Source organism: Drosophila mauritiana, chromosome X (genome assembly GCF_004382145.1).
Source record: "Drosophila mauritiana strain mau12 chromosome X, ASM438214v1, whole genome shotgun sequence".
NCBI classification, from domain to species: Eukaryota; Metazoa; Arthropoda; class Insecta; order Diptera; family Drosophilidae; genus Drosophila; species Drosophila mauritiana.
The window spans coordinates 14,790,717-14,811,893 of NC_046672.1; the positions used below are offsets into that span (position 1 = coordinate 14,790,717).

Here is a 21,177-nt window from a genome sequence, read left to right on the forward strand (position 1 = left end):
TTATGTCAGATGGAATAAGGATACATTTACTCATTTTGTGTCTCATTTACAAACGCTTTTATGTATAACGTCAATGCGCTGGAACTGGGTTCCAATTGTACATAGCTGGCTTCTCCACAGAGCTTAGCATACTTCAGCCTTTCACTATCTCTAATGCACTTGGCATACGCACACATACATGACATACATTAAAGAATTGTTCCTCTCCACTCGTTACTAGCCACCGCCAATCGCCACTATATTTTCCACATACAGCTGGTTCTTCTGAAAAGTTTTGTTGTCAGTTTTGTTTAAATCATATCTTCGGCCCGTCTTTCATTTGTATATTTTATTTATTTTATTTATATTTATCACCCCATAAGTGATTTAAGTCAGATTATTATTTGTGTACTTTACCAATAAGTTCCTATTATTTGGAAATTAATTTATTCATTGATTAATCGTTTTGTCATAAGCAGCTTCACACAGACAATTTCACCATACACGAATTACTCGTACGTTAAACTACAGACACCACAATTCTCGCTAATTGTTATTCGCTACCTCACCATGACACCTGTACTATCTCTCTCTCTCGAAAACTCTTCGACAAAAACCTTTGGTCGCTGCTCTCGCGCTTTCTTTTTCTATTATTTTCAAGTTGCTACTCGCATTTCTTTAGGCCTAAGATCAAGCCCCATAAAAGCAAATAGCTCAATAGTCCAAGCCCACCCACAGAGCAAGGTCCTGGTGATGGGTCCGAGGTAAGCTGTGGGTGGACGAGAAACTGAAAACTTATAACTGAAAAAGTGCGGAATCACCTTAATAGCTCTATACATCTAACGAAATCATCTTTAACAGAACTCAGCTAATCGATCTATCTTTTCATTCTCTCCATGTGTCTGCCCGCGAGCGAGATCCGTGCCAAAACGAAAAGCGTCCGTCAAATTCATGCCTTTAGATGAACCTGAACCAAACGGCGCAGCGCCCCCTAGAAAGCTATAAACCTATTACCCTGATCACAGAAATAACACAACTCAGGGGTCGTTTGCGCCTGAAATTTTGATAATATATAAAACCAAGTTTGGTTCACAGAGAGAAACATAGTTTACAACCGGTCTAAGCCGTATAAACTGACCTTTATAACTATCTCGTTGACTGTAGTTTGTGCCGCAATTAAGATACCACAAAATCCCCGTCCCTAAAACCCAATATAAAATTTTGCTGTTACTTCCTTAAGAATTGGAAATAGCAATCAATAACACTCATAAAACCACACACACACACAAACAGTCACAGACGCAAACACTAAAAAATAAACAGGCAACACTCACACTGACACACAAAATCAATGTTGTATGTGTATTAGTGTATGTGTGCGTGTGTGTGCGTGTCCCGTTAGCCACTAGAGCTGAAGAATTCCGCCCAGAGGGTCAACTAATCTGGGTGGAAAACCTCCGTGGTGGTCCGCAATTTTTAAGTGTTCATACAGAAAGAGGTTTTTTAAATGAACCCGTTAAGTCGATAATCCAATTACCACAATCTCGATTGCAATCGCTTCGATTCGATTAGTCTCGAATCGAAGCCTATCGAACCGCCACTCGCAACTCGTTCACAATTCGCAGGTACTAAACTATTGTCCGAAAGATATGAAGGCTGACATATGTGTTCATCTAAATCGCAAAGTATTTAACGAGCATCCGGCATTTCGTCTGGCCTCGGATGGTTGTCTCCGGGCACTGGCGATGCACTTCATGATGTCGCACTCGGCGCCGGGGGATCTGCTCTATCACACCGGCGAGAGCATCGATAGCCTCTGCTTCATCGTCACCGGCAGCCTAGAGGTGATACAGGACGACGAGGTTGTGGCAATATTGGGTGAGTTATGCGGTCTAGGCAATCGATTCGATTTCCCCTACATCCCCACAGCAAAAACCGCAAAACTATCTACGCCGATTGTTTCGATTATTTCGATAGCGGAAGTCAGTGCAATAGGAGGTATCAGGTAAAATGACTTATCACATATAACTTTAAATTATGTTTTAAAGGTAAAGATTTAAAGCAATGTGTTTCCAGGAAGCACAAAAGCGTGATGTATCTGTTATATGTTTTAAGAAAGTGACAAGAGACAATCGATATCGGCAATAGATCTGCGGCCCTTTATCGAACTATACTCCACACTGAGAACACTTTCTTTGCAGGCAAGGGCGACGTCTTCGGCGATCAATTCTGGAAGGACTCGGCCGTTGGCCAGAGTGCGGCCAATGTGCGTGCTCTGACCTATTGTGATTTGCATGCCATCAAACGTGATAAATTGCTCGAAGTCCTCGATTTTTATTCGGCATTTGCGAATAGCTTTGCACGCAATCTGGTGCTCACCTACAATCTCAGACATCGACTGATTTTTCGCAAGGTGGCCGATGTGAAGCGCGAAAAAGAATTGGCCGAACGGCGTAAGAACGAGCCGCAATTGCCCCAGAATCAGGACCATCTCGTCCGGAAGATCTTCTCCAAATTCCGTCGCACTCCGCAGGTCCAAGCGGGCAGTAAGGAGCTCGTCGGCGGTTCCGGCCAAAGTGATGTCGAGAAGGGTGACGGCGAGGTGGAGCGAACTAAGGTGAGTGCTTGGGATTGAAGTTTCCCTTGCTCTTTCTCTCTCTGTCTCAATCTCTCTCTGTTGCTGTGCATTCTGCTTTCTGTGTTATATGTTCCATTTTCTGTGTTTCGTTGTTGTTATTTAATGTTCCATTTTCATGTTTCGTTGTTGTGTTCATTGGGTAGTTCAATATGTGGTTTACTCATGACCTCTCGGCTTGTGCGATATAAAGGGGTATTTTAAGTTCTGCTCTACGGACGATCTTAGCTTCTAACAACCGGCTAAGATCAGTGTGGTACTGAAAATTTTGTTAATATATTGATATTTTAAATTCCATAAAACCTTATTGTTTTAGTATGTTCAATGTACTTTTCATAGATAAATACAAATGTTTAACATTGATAATGGCAGAAATTTACCACCATATCGCACAACCACAAGAGTATAATCTTATGTTGCTGTTAAAATTCTTTGTTCCTTTCGGTTGGCTCAAATTCACCACGGTGCGAACCCGTTCCGTTGCCATTCGTTTCCGCCGCATTCTTCACAGTTAACCGAACTAACGTTTCTTTCGAAGCCTCAGCCTCACAATCCACCAATCACAGCTCCAGCCAGAGTCCAAGCCCCCAGGCGAACTGAAACACCCGGGCACTGAAACACGATCGGTGGGGCAACTGTTTGCCGTTTACCGTTAACTGTTAACTGTTTACAGTAGTTAATAACCGTTGTATTGCTTAACTAATGTTGTTTACTATTGAAGCGATAAACTGTTTACAAAGTGACTTATGCTCGTTGTATGTCTTTCTTTGTCTCTGTCTTTCTTTAACATGCTTACGCATAATGCATATAACTGTTCACAATTCACCACGAAACCACCAAATCTACCACCCATGTTCACCACCCACGAAAACACCCACCACGTACACAACTGTATTTTTCGCTTTGTACATATTATATTCTGCCTTGATTCTTTACGGTTTATGTTGTGAATTTGGCTAAATTACAATTGATATGAAATTAAACAAAATTACTAACGGAAAATTCTGTATTATTACCCTCACACCCGAATCGAAATTTTCCCATATCCTGCAACCCCTGCGCTTCTGAAAACACCACCCAAATCCCCCCCACACTATCTCTTTCTTTTCTCTTTCTCCCCCAAAAATTTGTTGATCGCCAAACGCCTGATATGATATGATACGATAATGCTTGCTCGGTAAAATGCTCGATAATGCCCCCCTTGCCAAAATTAATCGAATAAATCGACAACCAAAAATGCAACAACATATACAAGAAGCTACCAGCCAAACTGACACTGACCGAGGACGCTCGCATCCTCAGCACCGCCGCGGCGCCCTCGCCATCGCCATCCCCATCGCCCTCATCGGGTCCACCATCTGCGCGCAGTACACGGGCCAGCAAGTGGGGACGCCTCCTGGGCAGTTCAAGCGTCGATTCAGCTAGCGACACCAGCGCCAAGGTAGCCGTCTCGAGAAGTTTGAGCGCCCGCGAAAGCCTCCGAGAGAGCACCGCCCAAGCGCGGCAGAGTAGTACTTCGAGTAGCAATGGTGGACAAGGCAACAAAGTAATTATGCGCTTTATCAATCGGATCTGGGATCTGAGTAGCCGCTATACGGTATCCAGAGTCCGCGATCTGGCATTCAGCAAGAAACGAAACATACACTCAGAGACACAGGGTCACACAAGAAAGCATTCGAATTATATAATGATTCACCGAATCAAAGCAACTAAATTTGTAATTTGATATAATAGCTTGATTCCAGTGACACTATGGTAAAAATTTGCCTAAAATTCTGTAAATCTTTAAACCATAGAAAATGGTATCTAAACGTATACGTAATTTTTTGTTATGTATGATGAACTGTAAATCGTTGAAATCAAGCTAACTTTTACATACTACGTTTAAAAACCTGTCTTCAATCTTAGAAGCACCAAATAAAAACTAAATCTAAATGAAATATCATTGGATGAGTTCTGTAATCCAGTAATTAATGATATCCAATTAAAAACGGGCATTTAAACGTAGTAAATTCACATAACAAGTATACCAAAACAGACATGTCGAGGAATAATGCTAAAATGCATGTTTGTTGGGCCTTTTCGAATTTAATGATAACTCTGTCTCTCCTTTTTTTTTGCCTTTCGTTTGCTCTTCTCACTTCCGGTTACGTAATCGATATCGATGCGGTTACTCAATCATTTTACGTTCATTTTCTCAATTATCATTTTGTATTTCTCCATTTTGAAAATTGTGCAATCGAATTGAATAGCATTTACAATTAAGCAAAGTAAGTGTACGAACAATTAGTTTGTTTAACCGCTATTTTAGTTGGCTGTAATGTACCACTCTGGCACACAAAACACTGTTATCGGTTCGACAATCGATAGGCAAATGGGCGGGCAAATGACAATCGTAATAATCGTTATAATTGTAATAATGTTCATCAGTTCATAGATTATTGTGCACTTTGTGTATTTATTGTATTTAAGCGCTTTAAAGTCCATTCGATTATAAATATAATAATACGATTGAACCGTAATAATGCCCGCCCATTGCCAAAACTTATGTCCCTGCACCACGCCCACCGCCCTTCAAGAAACACACCCAGCAAACTGCCTCTAGATTGTTTATACTGCAATGATCCCGAACCAAATTGATATATTTTTTCGATCTCTTCCGTTTATTGTTGACTTTTCTCTCTGTCTCGCAACTAAAAAACTCGAAATTGAAATAATAACATTGCCTGCCTTGCTACAACAACTAAAAATTGATTCCGAATTGGAAAAACAACAACTGCAACTCGAAAATGAATTGGATAAATATACAATGCACTGCACTCTGCCAATCTGCAATAAAACTACAATCCTGCAACGAAATAAATGCCTCAACAACAATCAATCAATCAATGAACCAACCAACCAACCAAATCAATCAACAATGAAACCACAAAACTAATAACCCGAAAACGAAACCAAAAAACCAACTCAAACACAAATTTTCTCACTTTTCTCCCCTGCCGAACCGAACAAAAAACATGCAACATGCAACAACCCGCCACCCCGCCTGTCTATCCCGCATTTGCATCCGCATCTCCGCATCGCCCATTGTTCCATTAAACGTCACATCCAGGTTTTTCCCAAGGCGCCCAAGCTGCAAGCTAGCCAGGCCACCCTTGCCCGCCAGGACACCATCGACGAGGGTGGCGAGGTGGACTCCTCGCCGCCAAGTCGCGACAGTCGCGTGGTCATCGAGGGTGCAGCCGTCTCCTCGGCCACCGTGGGACCATCACCGCCAGTGGCTACCACATCCTCGGCCGCGGCGGGAGCTGGAGTATCTGGAGGACCAGGAAGTGGAGGCACTGTGGTGGCCATTGTCACCAAAGCGGATCGCAATCTGGCCTTGGAGCGGGAGCGCCAAATCGAAATGGCCAGCTCGAGAGCCACCACATCGGATACGTACGATACCGGGTTGCGCGAGACGCCGCCCACGCTGGCGCAGCGCGATCTCATCGCCACCGTGCTGGACATGAAGGTGGATGTGCGGCTGGAGCTGCAGCGCATGCAGCAGCGGATTGGCCGCATCGAGGATCTGCTCGGCGAGCTGGTCAAGCGGCTGGCACCCGGTGCCGGTAGCGGTGGCACCGCTCCGGATAACAGCAGTGGCCAGACCACGCCCGGCGACGAGATTTGCGCGGGCTGCGGCGCGGGCGGCGGCGGCACACCCACAACACAGGCTCCCCCAACATCTGCGGTAACCAGCCCAGTGGACACTGTGATAACCATTTCATCGCCAGGAGCATCAGGATCGGGTTCGGGAGCGGGCTCAGCAGTAGCTGGCGCTGGTGGCGCTGGTCTGCTAAATCCGGGCGCCACAATTGTGTCGAGCGCGGGAGGCAACGGCCTGGGGCCACTGATGCTCAAGAAGCGACGCTCGAAGAGCAGGAAAGCACCGGCGCCTCCTAAGCAGACACTCGCCTCGACGGCCGGCACCGCGACCGCAGCTCCAGCGGGCGTTGCCGGGTCTGGTATGACGTCATCGGCGCCAGCGTCAGCAGATCAGCAGCAGCAACATCAATCGGCGACAGATCAATCGCCCACAACGCCTGGGGCAGAACTGCTGCATCTTCGCCTGCTCGAGGAGGACTTTACGGCGGCCCAACTACCATCGACATCGTCTGGCGGCGCCGGAGGTGGTGGAGGATCCGGGTCTGGTGCCACGCCCACAACACCGCCACCGACCACAGCGGGGGGCAGTGGAAGCGGCACGCCCACCAGCACCACAGCCACGACCACGCCCACAGGCAGCGGTACAGCAACGCGCGGCAAGCTGGACTTCCTGTAGCCCACGACGATCGGGAAGGAGCGAAGAGGAGAGGGGGAGGCCTCCAGCCAGGAGCAATAATACAAATATGGGGGAAGTAGGGGCTCAGCCACGCCCACTCGCAAGCCTACGCCTACGCTTAGTTAGTCTATATACTTAAGATACAGCTGTAACCTCAACTCAACACTGAAACTAGCTCATCTATCTCAAACACTTTGAAAGTCCACTGCAACGTATTTATCCGAAGATTACGAAAAGCTTTTCGCAAAAAATAGTTTAAAAGAGGTTTTGAAAATCCGATTTTTAAAAGTTCAAATACCGTGTATAAGAGAAACGTTTAAATACTCATCATATGGAACACAAGCGATTTAGGATTGCAAATTTTTGAATATATTGAATGGACATTTAATTTGAAGGTTGGATAAGATAACCTGAAAACAACTCCTACCATGAATATCATTTACTTACATTTGAGTAGTATTCAAATACTTTTTTCGTAGTACCTATAAGCTCTCTGGTGATACTCTTAATACCTGTTTGATATATCATTACCAACAATTAATTTATGATATTTTTTAAAGGCAAACGATTGTTACTAAGTTTTGTTTCGTTGAACATTTATTAAAATTAGATAGGAAAAACATGCTGTAGTGGAGTTTTGGATGAAAATCTTGTATTTTTTGTTGCATAGATCTCGGCCTAGTGCTATCCCTCTCTCTCTCACAAACACATACACAAACACACACACTCTGAATGGACATGCTCGATATTCAAAACTCTATAACCGATACATGATTATGATTATGATTACGGTAGCGTTAGCGTTAGCCATAATGATAACGATTACGATTAAGGCAAGCATATTGCTTACGAATTTGCTACATTTACTGCAATTATTTACCTTTTTATGTATACACATATATACAAACGTTGTAAAGGACACACAGACAGAAACACACTCACATTTATATATATGTATATATATAAATATACATAGCTGTATGTATATATGGATAATTTTGTGATAACTGCTGAAGGAGGCAAAGAACCAGAAGAAAAAGCTTACAGACCGAAACAATGCCCGTGAATTGTACATAGCATGAAACTAAAACCAAACTAGAAGAGGATTCAACAGGATCCAACCCCAAACACACACACACACCCTCACTCACAGATAACAAGCTAACGAACAAAGTGTAAATAGGTATATATATATGGATATAACCCGTCCTAACTAACTAAACTAACTAACTTAACGAAACTCGGCTTGAGCACTCCGGCACTCGCACTCGCTTGGCTCCCTATATTGTAGGCTTATAGACTCGAAAACGATAACGAAAACTCAACTCAACCAAATAGTTAACTCAGCAACAGTAAAGCTTAAGTAAAACCAAAAGGATATAGACAGCAGACATGTGGCCGCTAAACGAAACGACAATCGACAGACCTAAGAAAAGAAAAACGAAAAAAATACTAAGATCCAAAAAAAAAAAAAAAAAAAAAGACGGAAATAGCATTATCTGTAGTTACAAGCAAGGATCAAATATTATTTCTTCGGGCATTGTAATTACTTGGATTTAAACTTAGCAAAATATGTTACTACACGCCACTCACCAACACTAACAAACAAAACCTACACACATATTTTGTGATAAAACATTAGATAAAGCTAAAGTTTAGACAAAAAGAATTAACCTAGATATTTGTTTATGCTGGCATTTGATAGGCTTGCACTTGGCATATAGTTTATACCGGAATAATACGAAAAAACACTCTTCGGGTGACGATAGTTTAGTACGGTTAAGTATGAGATTGAGGAGAATAAGGAGTACGATTATCCTGGGCAGTTTATAGGCAAGGTTTCATTACGTTTAAGTCGCCAGAGACATAGCATCCATCAGTTGGAGTCCACTTGAATCTCGTTCGGTTACCGTTTTGATTACCTAGTTGGTATTTAACAATTGCTATTCGACATTTGATACTTATGATACCTAGCGTAGAGAGAGGGCAGAGCCGGAATACCCGATTACTTACATACATACGAACTGTCTTCCCTGTATAGTTGGGGGAGTTAGGAGGGGTGGGAGGCTGCAGAAGCGGTGTTCTGGGTTCTGTCCGCGAAAGTTACTTAGTTCTAGTTGTAGATTTTTTTCAATTCCCATTCCCAAAAGGGCGACAGCCCCTCCCCGTTTAACCAAATCAAACCAAAAAGCAATTCAAGTGGTATTAAATCTGAGTAACCAACACTCACTCACTTACTCACCCAGTCAGACAGTCAGGTCAGTCAGTAACTCACACCCACTCCTTTTGCATATACGTATTTCCAATACTCAACAATGAATCAAAAGTTAATGGATAGCGAAGAATAAACATTTGTTGCATATGTTTAGGCCTTAAGTTCTAGTTGAAAGTTTAAATGATGTAGCGGGCTCACTGTAAATAGGTTTTTTTAATAACTATAAATCAAATATACCTAAACATAAATACATATATAAAAAAAACTAATTAGTTACGAATAATTAGGCAGCAAACCAACTGAATAAGGAAAGCTAAGACGCACTAGGCAGGAAATGGGAAATGATAAGACGCAGGTTTACCGATAGTCCTCATATGATGATACGATAGCACTGATACGATAGCAGCGTAGTACTCGTTCTGGTTCTCGACTCGTATTGTTTGACCCTTCCTCTCGCCAATCTCTCTCTCTCTCTCTCACTCTCCTATGTCTGTCTCTCGCTTTCGCCCCCATCCTTTGCATACTTTTCGGGTGTTTTAGACCCTACTACACAGAGCCTTATAAATATAACCTAAAGTAACTAAACCAACTCAAGCAGCATTCAGCAAACTAGCAACTCAGACCTAATACTGAACCTAGCATTAGCATTAAAAGTGAACGAAAACGTGAAACTAAAAATGGTGCAATTACAATTTTTAGATCAAGCTGAGCAAGCAATTTAGTCGAAATTTATATTGAACAATTTATGGGAGAAGAAAGCTTGTGGATTTATATATGCGAATCTCATGTATATACACCCAGACAGTAAAAATGTTAGGTAGCTGAAGAATAAGAACCCCCACTTCTAACCCCAGGTAAAAATGATCCCATGATGATGTTCCCTTCAATTTGGCCAATAAAACGCCTGATTCAGTCTGATATCTATACAGATCGCCAGAGGATAGGCTACTGAAGGTCGGTTCGGAATGGGGTTTGGGTTCGGGTCCGGGTTCGGGTTCGTCTGTTGGGATATTTTCTGAGCAGCGCCAAAGAAACTGATTAACCATATTATTATTATTATTATAGACATGTACATGTATATATGTGTACCTCTAGATACACCTAGAAAGATAACGACGACAACCTATCAAAATTAAGCTTTTATACGCCAGAATTTTTTTCTAAACAACTAAAAAACAAAACGGAAGTAAACTAAACAAACTTAAAGAAACACTCAAGAATATACACAATTATTGCAAGCCAGAGAAGAAAGCATAATTAACACACAACACTCAATTAACGAATACCGTTTACAAAAAGCCCCAAGTGAAAACTAAATTAATTTAAATATACATTATACAAAGATAGAAAAAGCCTTAACCAAGTAAACACGCGCCTCATTTTCGTTTTTCCATTTATTACGTAAGTCCCACAGCAATGCTAAAAAGAAAAGTTAAGAAATACAAGTACTACGGCTAAAAGAAACATCCTAAATATACCGAAAATACCAAACAAAAATATTTAGCATTATGCTCTAGACTCTAGACGAAAAGAACCAAAATTTTACAACAACAAAACGAAAGAAGAACAAACGCGATCAAGCAATGTTAAACATTTTCCACCAATTTGAGAAGCATAGTTGCTAAAATACAAAAAAAATAAATACCCAAAAAGAGAAACCGAAACTTATTTCGTACACGCGCCCTTTGTTTTTAAAATCGAAAAGCTGCCTATTTATATATTTACAAACAAACAAACGAAACTAATTGAAATGAAATAAACATGTAAGAGAATTACCATTTAACTGCAAATTAAACAAGCCACTAAAATACTACATAATTCAATTGCAACATTCCATGTAATGAGAAAATACCAAAAATAATACAAGCATGTAAAAATAGTTTGAAATCAATTGAGTTTTGGTTCAACGCGCCGAAAACTTAGATACATCGAGCTACGGCTTGGCTGAGCAGATTTACAGTTATATACATACATACACCCACATAAGTATATATATATACACGTGCATATACTCCGATATATGTACATATAGGTAGTTTATACCATTTAAAGCTTGCTAAGACTCGTCCTTGGGCCACTGTTTAAACGCCAGGAGACAAGCCGCGAAATCGATAAAAGAAACAGAAACAGAAACCGAAACCGAAAAAGTTGTAACATTTATTTGAGAATCGCTGGATTAAAGCCTAAAGTTAATGTGTATAGTTACTTGATTATTGCCGCATTCGAACCACACTGACACAGACACACACACCCCAACACCAGAATCAGAATCAGACAGGCTTTAAGCCCATATTTCTGGGTCTAAACCGGATCGATCGAAAATAAGGGAACTCAATACTAAGAACGCGGCGAAGCAATGAATGATGTTTCAGAACCGCAAAAGGCGCAGAACAGAAGCTATGACACAATAAATGAAAAGAAACAAAGAAAAGAGAAATACATACATAAATGTTTTTAAAAAATACCATTCAATCTTATGATTTTCTCTATGGATTGGAAAAAGAATATTCAGATCGTAAGTATGATCAGCCACTATAAAATGATAAAACAAAAAACATCTATTGATTCCAAAAAGATTAACATTGTCATTTGTTAGGAGGAATCAAGGTTTTTTTCAACATACTAGTTACGGTTATTCATTTAAAAAAATACAATATGAGATAGCAACAACAGAATTATACATTCAGAATTGATTTTTATTGCATCCTTCCGTTCGTCGCATTTATAATATATATATATAATTAAGTTATTTGCAAAATTTATAAATATAGCATAATGTGCTTTTGTTGGAGTGAGGTTGGGGAGAAGGAAAGTAGGGTGAGGGACGATAGAAGGAGGACACGGAGGTCAGGGAGCAGGATTATTATGTACACACTTCTCGTGCTCTCTCCCGCACTGGCTCTCTCTCGCTTGCACCCGCTCGCTCGACTCCGAATTGTACATTAAATAATTAGTGAGAGAGTTTTTGATCTTTAAATGAGAGATTCGATTCGGTTTGATTTCGAGCGTTACAAAATAATATTGCATGGGGTTAAAAATATGCTATACGCTATTTGCTATTTGCTAATCTGTAATCCAATATCCATCATCCAAATATCAGCTATTCCAGAAAATGCCTATCCATTTCCGATTTTCATTTCCTTTCCAATGAGTGAATTAATATCTAATGGAATGAAAGTAATATTCATCCATGTTGTGTACTGAGTGTGGGCATTTTTCTTCTTGGGGGATTTAAATCTCTACAAATATGTCCGCGAGTCATCTGACTGGGTCCAAACGCTCGACCACATGTCCGGCGCTGGATTCTCGTCCTCGTCGTCGTCCTCCGACTCTGGTTGGGTTTCCCATTGATCATCGCGCTTAATCAATGTGTGTGGCTAAAATGTTTGGGCATTGCGACAGACGCCGCAGCCGAGGGCGAACTCCTCGCCGGTGGGCGGATGCATTACGTGCAGCGGGCACTCGTCGCCCAGCAACTGCTTGGCCTTCGGTCCGGCCGGGCACTGGGGCAACTTGACCTTGGGTATATTGGTCAGTCGCTGGAAATCGTCGTGGCAGGTGTCACAGAAGTGTGTGGTTCCAAAACAGAAGAAAACCGCCACCGAGCAGCAATAGCGGCACTTGTATTCCAAGAAATCGGTGCCATGCTTCGGACACATCTGTGCCCTCGCCACATCCGAGCAACCGCCGCAGACCAGCTCCTCCGGATCGAACTTCTCGCCTATTTCCGCGTCACAGCGCGCCTCGCCGCCGTAGTACGCCTTCTGGCATTTAAAGCACACATAATAGGCATACCGATCCATTGCCAGCTGGGTCATGTTGACGTTTTTGCTGTCCGTGTCCTTTACCACGCCCTCGTATTTGATCCTGGAACAAGGATAAAAATGTGTTCGCCAAAAGTTTGTAGTTAAAAACCATTGCCATCGCTTACCGCATGAGAGCTTTGCGTTTGACGTCCTGTTTGAGGCCATTGATCGGCTCCAGGATATCTGACAGCAGGGGATGCTGGATGTCCGCCTTGCAGATGGGACACAGGGAGAAGCCAAAGGTGATGCGTGGTCCGCTCCAGCGCTTCTCCAGAACCGCCTTGCAGCAATGATAGTGGAACACGTGACCGCACTCCAGCTGCAAGATCGTTAAGAATGAATGAAATTTCCTGAGACACAAGCTAGCATTCCACTTACATGTATAGATGGTGCACAGGACAATGCCTCAACGAAGCATATCATGCACATGTCGTCCGCATCCTGGGTAAGCTTCGGATCCCTAAGCTCCTCGGCCAGCTCGTTTTCGCGCGTATGGCACACATGCTGCAGGCAGGGCAGGCACTTTCGCTCGCCCGTGACTCCTCCACACGCGTGACCACACGGCTTGGTCTTTAGACACGAGTTGGCCGCGTACTCCTGGCACTGGGCATCCGCACACACGTTGCCGATCTCCAGCAGTCCAGAGTTGCCGGTTAGGCCGCAGAAGCGACACCTGCCCACCGCCTCTTGGGGACCCGAGATTATCGTGTGACTGCCATCTCGAAACTCCACCATGGCCTTCAGCGTCTTGGAATCAGCCAAGGCCAGCAGCCAAAAGAGCTTCGTTCGGCCACAGGATTCATGTAGCTCCACACGGATGGCCTCCTCCTCCTCCTTGCACACCTGTAGTGCAAAATGGAAGAATTTTGTGAGCATAAATATATGCGATACAAGGGTATGGCTACTCACCGTTCGCTTGTGGGAGCGGGTCTTGCGGTTCAGATGCAGGAAACGATCACAGTCGCCGCAAAGCGATCCGCAGGTCTCGCACTGGATGATGGCCGCTGTTTCACCGTCGTCATGGTTGCTGCACAATGGACGCGTATCGCACAACTTTGACCACTGACCGGAGGACAGCTTCTCTACGTGATCGCGCTCCAGCACACACAGACTGGCCAGTGCCAACCACAACGTGGAGGTCTTGGTGCAGTGCTCTGGCGAACGGTAAATCTCCTCCAGCCGGGTTAAATTTAACACGGATTCGGCTATGGCCGCCTTGGTGATCTGTGACCATTTTTCGCTGAGTTTACCCTGTAAAAAAAATAACGAAAATGTAAGGAACATGTTTGCAGGTTTAAGTTTGCAGGTTTCACTTACGCTGGCCAAATCTCTTATGAGACTGATAATGCTCTCCGCCTGCTTGGTGGAAATGACTCCATTAAGGAACCACCGCTGGTTGAGGTTACGTTTCGATTCCTTTCTCGGTGGCAAGGCGTCGAACTGGAAGGGATCTGTTGTTCCCGGCTCACCGGTGGGTGGTCGTGATCTCAGCTGCTGCACGGAAAGATCTAGGGAACTCCAGAGTCGCACGAAGGCTGGAGTCTTCTCCTGCTGTCCCGCCTTTAAAACAGCACCTCCGTTGCCCGATGAACTGCCGGATACGCCTCCAGATCCAGAAGGACCCGTTGAGGCTACTGTGGTTTTTACCTTCACCTGCAACTGCAGTGACTTGGCGATGACGGCCAGGAATATATCAAGCAGACCCAGACGGCTCATATCAAAATCACTGGCAGACTGATGAGCGATACTATAATCCGCTGGAGGTAATCTTTGTACTCCCAGTAGCTCGGCGAAGCTCTCGGGTGTTATTTCCGGGAGGATCCGGCGTAACAAAGCCGTAACCTGTCGTTGGACTCGATCACTTCCGGTGTGCAGGAGTCCCAGGAGATCCCTGAGCAAACCATGTTGCTGGGACAGATACGAGCGACCAACTACGCTGCCCGATAGAGCCAGCACCATGCTAAGCATCTCGAAGCAATAGGTATCCGGCGCTCGACTTCTCTCCGGCGTACTCTCGCAGCTGGCGGAAGCGGCAAGAGCGGGCGCGGTTTGCTGTTGGGGCGACTGCTTCAGGACGTGCACCAGGTTTGCCAGCTCCCAATCCTCCTTGGCTCGCTGTGCCTCCTTGCGAATGGCGTGGACAATGTGGACGATCACCTGTTTCTGCAGGTGCGATAGTTTGCTACGCGAGAATAGAATGCCCACCATGTGCTCCCTGAGATCCAGCGAATCGGCCAGCAGGGAAGTACTGGCTGCCCCGCCACTTGGAGGTCCTATGCCCGCCGAGTCCGGTGGCACCAAATCCGAACTAACATTACTGATCAGTTTACCAAACACCTGACCGGTAATCAATCGGAAAACTCTCAGGGTTTCCGCCTCACAAATCTGCTGTTGGATGCGAGACGCATGGCTTAATCGCAGGTGGGGCTGGTGCTTGTGATCCGAAGAATCCTCCGAGCCCACTGCTCCTCCTATGGGCAGGCCAAGCAGCTTGATTTGGCGCACACGTAGCGTGTTCTCCGGTCCATGGAGCTCCAATCGGAAATGCGTGCAGCTGTCATCGCAGATCTTCGCCGAAATCCAGGAGCAGGCCTTTGGATCCACATCCGCCGACTTGATTATGTTTGTGTCGCCCAGCGACTGGCCAGCATAGAACACCACGTTGAGTACCTTGTTCTGGAATAACAAAATGGATTAAATCAAAGCCCATATAAGAGATCCATCAGACCCACCTGAATATCTCGACTATTGTCGATGTGCACCAAAAGATAGCGACAGGCATAGTTTAGCTTGGTCAGGGACAACTCGATGATCTTGCACTTGTTGCGATCCTCCTCGTCGCTCTCCCAAAATGTTTCCGTAGAGTTATCCGTCAGGGATTCTGCCATGGCTGGACGCGATGACACGGTGACCTCAAACATTCCAGCCAGATCTGTATAGCAAAGGAGCCGTGCTCCTGCACCTGACGATCCGCCAGTCGCAATGGGATGCACTTGATTGTGCTCCGCATCGCAATCAGGCTTGAGTATCGTGGAAACGGCCATTGCATCGTTCTGCTCATCTGACTTGGATAGTATCTTCGATATGTTTCCAAATACATGCGAGCTATGTAAGAACTGATGATCCGCCTGGCGAAAACGAATGCCAAAGCACTGGATAGCAACCCGTTGCAATGGCGATCCGAGTGGCAGGTGGAGCGTAAGATCCGCGACCGATTGCAGAAGAACGTGCAGGGACTGCGTGATTAGATGGGCGAATCTGCCGCTGATCTGGGTATAGGCCACCGGATGTTCCAGTGCTGGCTCGGAGGCCTCCTCGCCCCTTCCTTCTGGCTGATGACCAACAGTGGGATTTAGGGAGCTCACAAACCACCACATCAGATCGTGCAGGCAAACACCCTGGGTAACACTGCGCAGGAGCCAGTTAAGGGCTTGCAGGGCGTAAATCCTGCAGGCAGCAATCCTCAAGCTTCTTCGCATGGCTGCCCTCAGGCGGTCCAGTTCGTGTTTTTGAGTGATGAACGCCATGGCGGGACGGGTGAGCAGAAGGTTGCCTCCCCCATTCTGGCCAGCCGACTGGTCTAATCCCAGCGTGCCAGACGCATGATCCTTGCCGGTTCCCTCGCCGCTAGCTGTCTGCATAACGGAAACGCTGGCCAGCAGTTTTTGCGGCACCAACCGACGCAGATGCTCCGAGGGATAACAAATCAGCAAGGATCCATCACCCTCGCTGGTAGAGTTGTTCCTTCGCCTGTAGACCACCTTCGGTTGGCCGTCCACCGGTGGCGCTTGGTGCTGCTGCAGCTGCAGGTTCATCTGATGCTGCTGGTGGTGCTGTTGCTGAGGATGGTGCGGTGGCGGGTGGTTATGCTGGGCCAGCGATGCCCAGCCCTGACCCATCGAGTAGCTGCGATGGAACTTGGATAGATTGCCACCACCCACTGAGGCGGCGGCCGTGGTACCTGGCGCCAAAGACCCGGAGAGCATATCGTAGTTATTTGGCTCGCAGGACTCGTAGGAGATCTCCGAGAGCGGCTGAGTGCAGAAAAGGAAAGATTAAGTTAGAAAAGGAGTCAAAGCTATCCCAGCAACTTTCTTATACTTACCCTATCGTAGCCATTGTCATTCGAGTTGGGACCCAAACCAAACATTTCGTATGGCAGGTCCTCGTGCCCAGCCGTGCCCAGGCACTCCAGGCAGGCGAAGCTCTCCGGCGCCAGCCACACGTTCTCCGGTGCCGCCGGTGGGCCACCCACAAAGCTTTTGCGGAAAGCTCCGCTACCGACACCTGGACAGAATTTGGAGCCACTTAACCGAGCCATACGGCTGCAACGACTGGTGCTCGGCTTCAGATCGGAGTTACCCAGCTGGTGCTCGATCACCACGGGCATGGCCACCACGGACATTTGCTGTGGGGACCGCTTGGAGCTGGAGCTAGTGGCGGCTAGGCTGCCTGCTGCCCCGGATGCTGAACTGGAACTGGAACAGAGCTCCAACAGAAATGTGGCGTTCTCTCGCATCGTTGTGTACACCTCAGCATTGGCTATCAATGTGGTTGACTTCACACCAAACAGATTCAGTTCGTTGCCTGCAAGTTCAATAAGTATTAGGATTAGAATTTGAATCCACATAGTGAGCACCGGATGACTCACCTTCGGGGGCACTGGACTCCAGTTGACGGGCGGCACTGTTGATGTTGTTGGCGCTGCGACAAGAGGCGAGATAACGATCGCGGCAGGGATCGCACATCAGGAACCAGGACGAGGCACCCTTGCCACCCTCGCCACAATTGCCAGCCCATCCCTCGCAGAAAATGCCCACGGAATTGTAGCCCTTGCCCTTGGCCGATTTACCGCAGCCAGGATGGGCAATCCTCATGTGATAGGTCACGGGCATGGGCAGGAATAGTTCGCAGATTTCGCACCAGCTGCCGTCGTCCTTCTTTTTGCGCTTGCATTTCCTGCCCAGATCTTTCTCCCCGGCGGAAGCCTGGTCTGAATTCTTGCCCTCCTTGCCCTCGGTGTCCGCATCTCCGTTGAGATCTCGGCTTCCGGGTGAGAGCAGCCGGGGCTCCCTCTGCTCCAAGGCATTCGACTGTACAATCTGAACGCAGCCGGAGCAGATCTGTTCCCACAAATAGACAAGACATCGCAGAGCCGGCGGCAAAACGCTCACCATTTCGGGCAGAGCCTGCAATTTCTGGGCTGTATCATCGCCGGAATTGATGGCTCCACCACCCCCGCTCAGAAGATTCTTTCGATACTTGCTGCGATTGTGCAGCGAGCAGTTGCCACTCTTGGTGAGGGTTTCCAATGTGCTCGGCCGGATGTTCAGGTAGTTACCCGCATTGGCGACCTCCACGGAGTGCCGCTGCTGGGCCTTTTGCTCCCTCGATAGCTGCAACCTAGGATCCCCGCCCTCGCCGCGTCGCGTGACCACTGTGGCGCCCTCCTTGGGCAAACCGGGATGGAACTTGAGGAAACTGGCACAGGCCATGGCATCGTGGACAACACCTTCGTGCCAAAGGAGGGCGGCAAACACCGCGCGGATGCTCTCCGCGAATGAAGGCGGCATGGCCCGTTTGATGGGACCCATGGTGTTCCGCTTGGAAGCCGAGGAAGCAGTGGAAGTGGTGGCCAGCTGCAGTTCGCTTTGCTGCTCTCCCTGACCCGTCGTCGTTGTGGTAATCTGCAACAGACTTAGCTCATCCTCGAGGCCACTGGTTTCACTCGCCACAACAGCACTCCGTTTGGGCGTATGTTTCGGAGTGGAAAGCAGCGCCGCCGTTTGACTGGCCGAATAGTTCGGTCTCCTCATACTGGCCAGACTAAATTCCGGATCCTGCTCCTGCTGGCTGCGATTGCCATTGCCGCGTGGCGAGTCCTGACCACCCATCGCTCGTACCAGCTCACGCACCGACACTCCGGCGAGCGGAGGCGAGTGTGACGGCGTTAGGGGCTGGGGTCCATCGACAGCGTCGCCCTTGAACCACTTCTGCAGGGCCTGCAACTTGATGGCTCCACCGCCCACGACGCCAGCTATGGCGGATCCTATGTGGGCGGGGAGTAGTTCAACGGCGGGCAGTGCCTCCTGTTCCGGTTCTCTATTATCGGCATCCTCATCATCCACCTGCTCCTCCTCCTTCTCGCGTTCCTCTTGCACTTGGGCCTCCCGTTCCGCGAGATCGGCGTGCTTCGCTGGATAGAGGAAGGGATTGGTGGACTGGTGACCGGATAGGAAGCGACCTGGCTTGGCCTTGGCAGGACTCAGGACTGGACTGGGATCTGGTTCCGGTTCGGGACTCGCCTCACCACTGGCCAACGGAGTTACAGTCGGCTGCTCCTCCTCCTCTTCGTCCGCACCCACGCCCTTCCGCACTGGATTCACCTCCTTGTCGGTGACCGGCTGTAGAAGCATCCTGGCTAGGTGTTGATTGAACTGCAGACACCACGCCTCCGTCGGATACCAGCCCATGGTGCAGTGCTGCCGTATGGACTCCGTGGATAAGCGCAGCCAGACCCCATCATCGTTTTCGATCTCGTCGATGAACGAGATCACACCGCCCACCCGCACCACGCCCACCTGTTCCGACTGCAGCGTGGGATGGGATCGTATCCGCAGTCCTGAACTGTGACGAGCCTGAAATCAGTATTGGGGATTAGATGCGAAATATCCAGCATATCGATAGATAGATCGACACGACTATTGATCCTGATCAAGAATATACATATATACTTTATATGGTCGGAAACGCCTCCTTCCATCTGTTACATAATATTCAACGAATCTAGTATACCCTAACACTCTACGAGTAAGGGGTATAAAAATGACGAGTTGCCTACCTGAAAGCGACGCAATTTGCTTGGTGCCTGTGGTCTTCGCTGGGCGCTGTTCCTCTGAGTGGGCGGTGGGAGAATGCCCTCCTTGACGTCCACGCGGTAGACCTCCTCCAGCGGTATGCCATCGATGGTCACCGCCAGGCAGTAGGCGCCCACCGAACTGGGTGTCCACTGGACACTGAAGGTGCCATCCTCCATGTCCTTGGCGTTGAGCAGTTCCGTGACTCGCGTTTGCACCGGACTCGCATAGCGCAGCTCCTCGAACGAGTAGTTGGCATAGGGCTTCATGAAGGTAATCGCCTTGAATACCATCTTCTCCTTCAAGGTGGGCTCGTAGTTGAGACGCGGTGGTGGCGCCATTCCGCCCCAGCCCCATGTGTCCCCAGAGGCGCGACGCATCCAAAGATTCGGACCGGGTGCGGAAACTCCGGCCGCAGATGTGCCGGACGTTCCCGTTCCGGTAGCGCTGCCATTGGGACCCGAACCCGTGGGTATCGCCTTGATTTCAACCTTGAGCTCCGGCACCAAAACCGCATCACCATACTGATCCCGTATGGTGACCGTCACCTGGGAGGGCCAACCGTAGCGCAGTGGTTCCGTGATGGTGTTCAGCTCACATCTGGAGAGAAGGTTGCAGTATTAGTAAGGGAACGCAATATTTGTAGTTTGTAGACATGGGAATGCAACCTACTTATTGGGATCAAGTCGTGACTCCGGCTGCAACCAGGCGGCCAAACGGGCGCCCGACGATCCTGGCGCGCCGCTGATGAAGTCCTTGAGGAACTGTCGCTCATTTGACTGCGATCTGAAACAAATACATATGGTAAGTGCTATGTTATAACATGCCCAAGCCAACGAAGCAATAAAAACTAAAAATATCAAATCTTATCACCACCAATATGTGCATCATACACATATACCATCACTCTGCAGTTACAGACAAATCATATCTCAATTCATCAAACATTCAAATCGTAATTTCAATGACTCAAATGTATAAAACCTTTCATTGCAAATATATATATGCATATGTATATATATGTATATGTATATATCATATGTATATATATGTATGTATTTAGATAATACTCTTTGAGTCAACCAATATTTATTTTCCAACTAATGTAATAATGTTGTAGAGGTATAAATGGACATGTATAAGTCAGAATTTCGGCCTGGATGCGGGGTCAAGCGTTAGGGTCACGAACTGATCAGGTAGAATCCCGATGCACTTAAATCCATTCCACTCGAATCCCATCCCATCCCGTCCCGACCAATCCAATCAGACGCACACAGCATCAAAGTTGGACCGACCGTCTGACCTGCTGTTCGCAGGCGGAAGAAGTGCGGCACGTAGGGCGACTGGAAGTGGGGCGGGGG

The 21,177-nt window shown here is 46.9% G+C and overlaps 2 protein-coding genes across 2 annotated transcripts in view; one reads left to right on the plus strand and one right to left on the minus strand.

Annotated features, from left to right (window-relative positions):
• The window catches only part of LOC117148147 (potassium voltage-gated channel protein eag), a 53,002-nt gene extending 41,419 nt beyond the window's left edge, over positions 1 to 11,583 (plus strand). Inside the window, exons 14-17 of the mRNA XM_033315378.1 lie at positions 1,605 to 1,857; positions 2,181 to 2,596; positions 3,873 to 4,160; positions 5,727 to 11,583. Of these exons, the coding sequence (XP_033171269.1) occupies positions 1,605 to 1,857; positions 2,181 to 2,596; positions 3,873 to 4,160; positions 5,727 to 6,938 (2,169 nt within the window). The 3' untranslated portion in view covers positions 6,939 to 11,583. The remainder of the gene's footprint in view (positions 1 to 1,604; positions 1,858 to 2,180; positions 2,597 to 3,872; positions 4,161 to 5,726) is intronic.
• Positions 11,584 to 12,124: 541 nt separating this feature from the next.
• The window catches only part of LOC117148275 (E3 ubiquitin-protein ligase highwire), a 44,131-nt gene continuing 35,078 nt past the window's right edge, over positions 12,125 to 21,177 (minus strand). The window contains exons 14-23 of the mRNA XM_033315588.1: positions 20,489 to 20,602; positions 19,801 to 20,416; positions 17,611 to 19,597; positions 17,065 to 17,546; positions 15,692 to 16,993; positions 14,277 to 15,635; positions 13,869 to 14,210; positions 13,338 to 13,802; positions 13,085 to 13,278; positions 12,125 to 13,020 (exon numbers count right to left, since the gene is read on the minus strand). Coding sequence (XP_033171479.1) covers positions 12,531 to 13,020; positions 13,085 to 13,278; positions 13,338 to 13,802; positions 13,869 to 14,210; positions 14,277 to 15,635; positions 15,692 to 16,993; positions 17,065 to 17,546; positions 17,611 to 19,597; positions 19,801 to 20,416; positions 20,489 to 20,602 — 7,351 coding nt within the window. The 3' untranslated portion in view covers positions 12,125 to 12,530. The remainder of the gene's footprint in view (positions 13,021 to 13,084; positions 13,279 to 13,337; positions 13,803 to 13,868; positions 14,211 to 14,276; positions 15,636 to 15,691; positions 16,994 to 17,064; positions 17,547 to 17,610; positions 19,598 to 19,800; positions 20,417 to 20,488; positions 20,603 to 21,177) is intronic.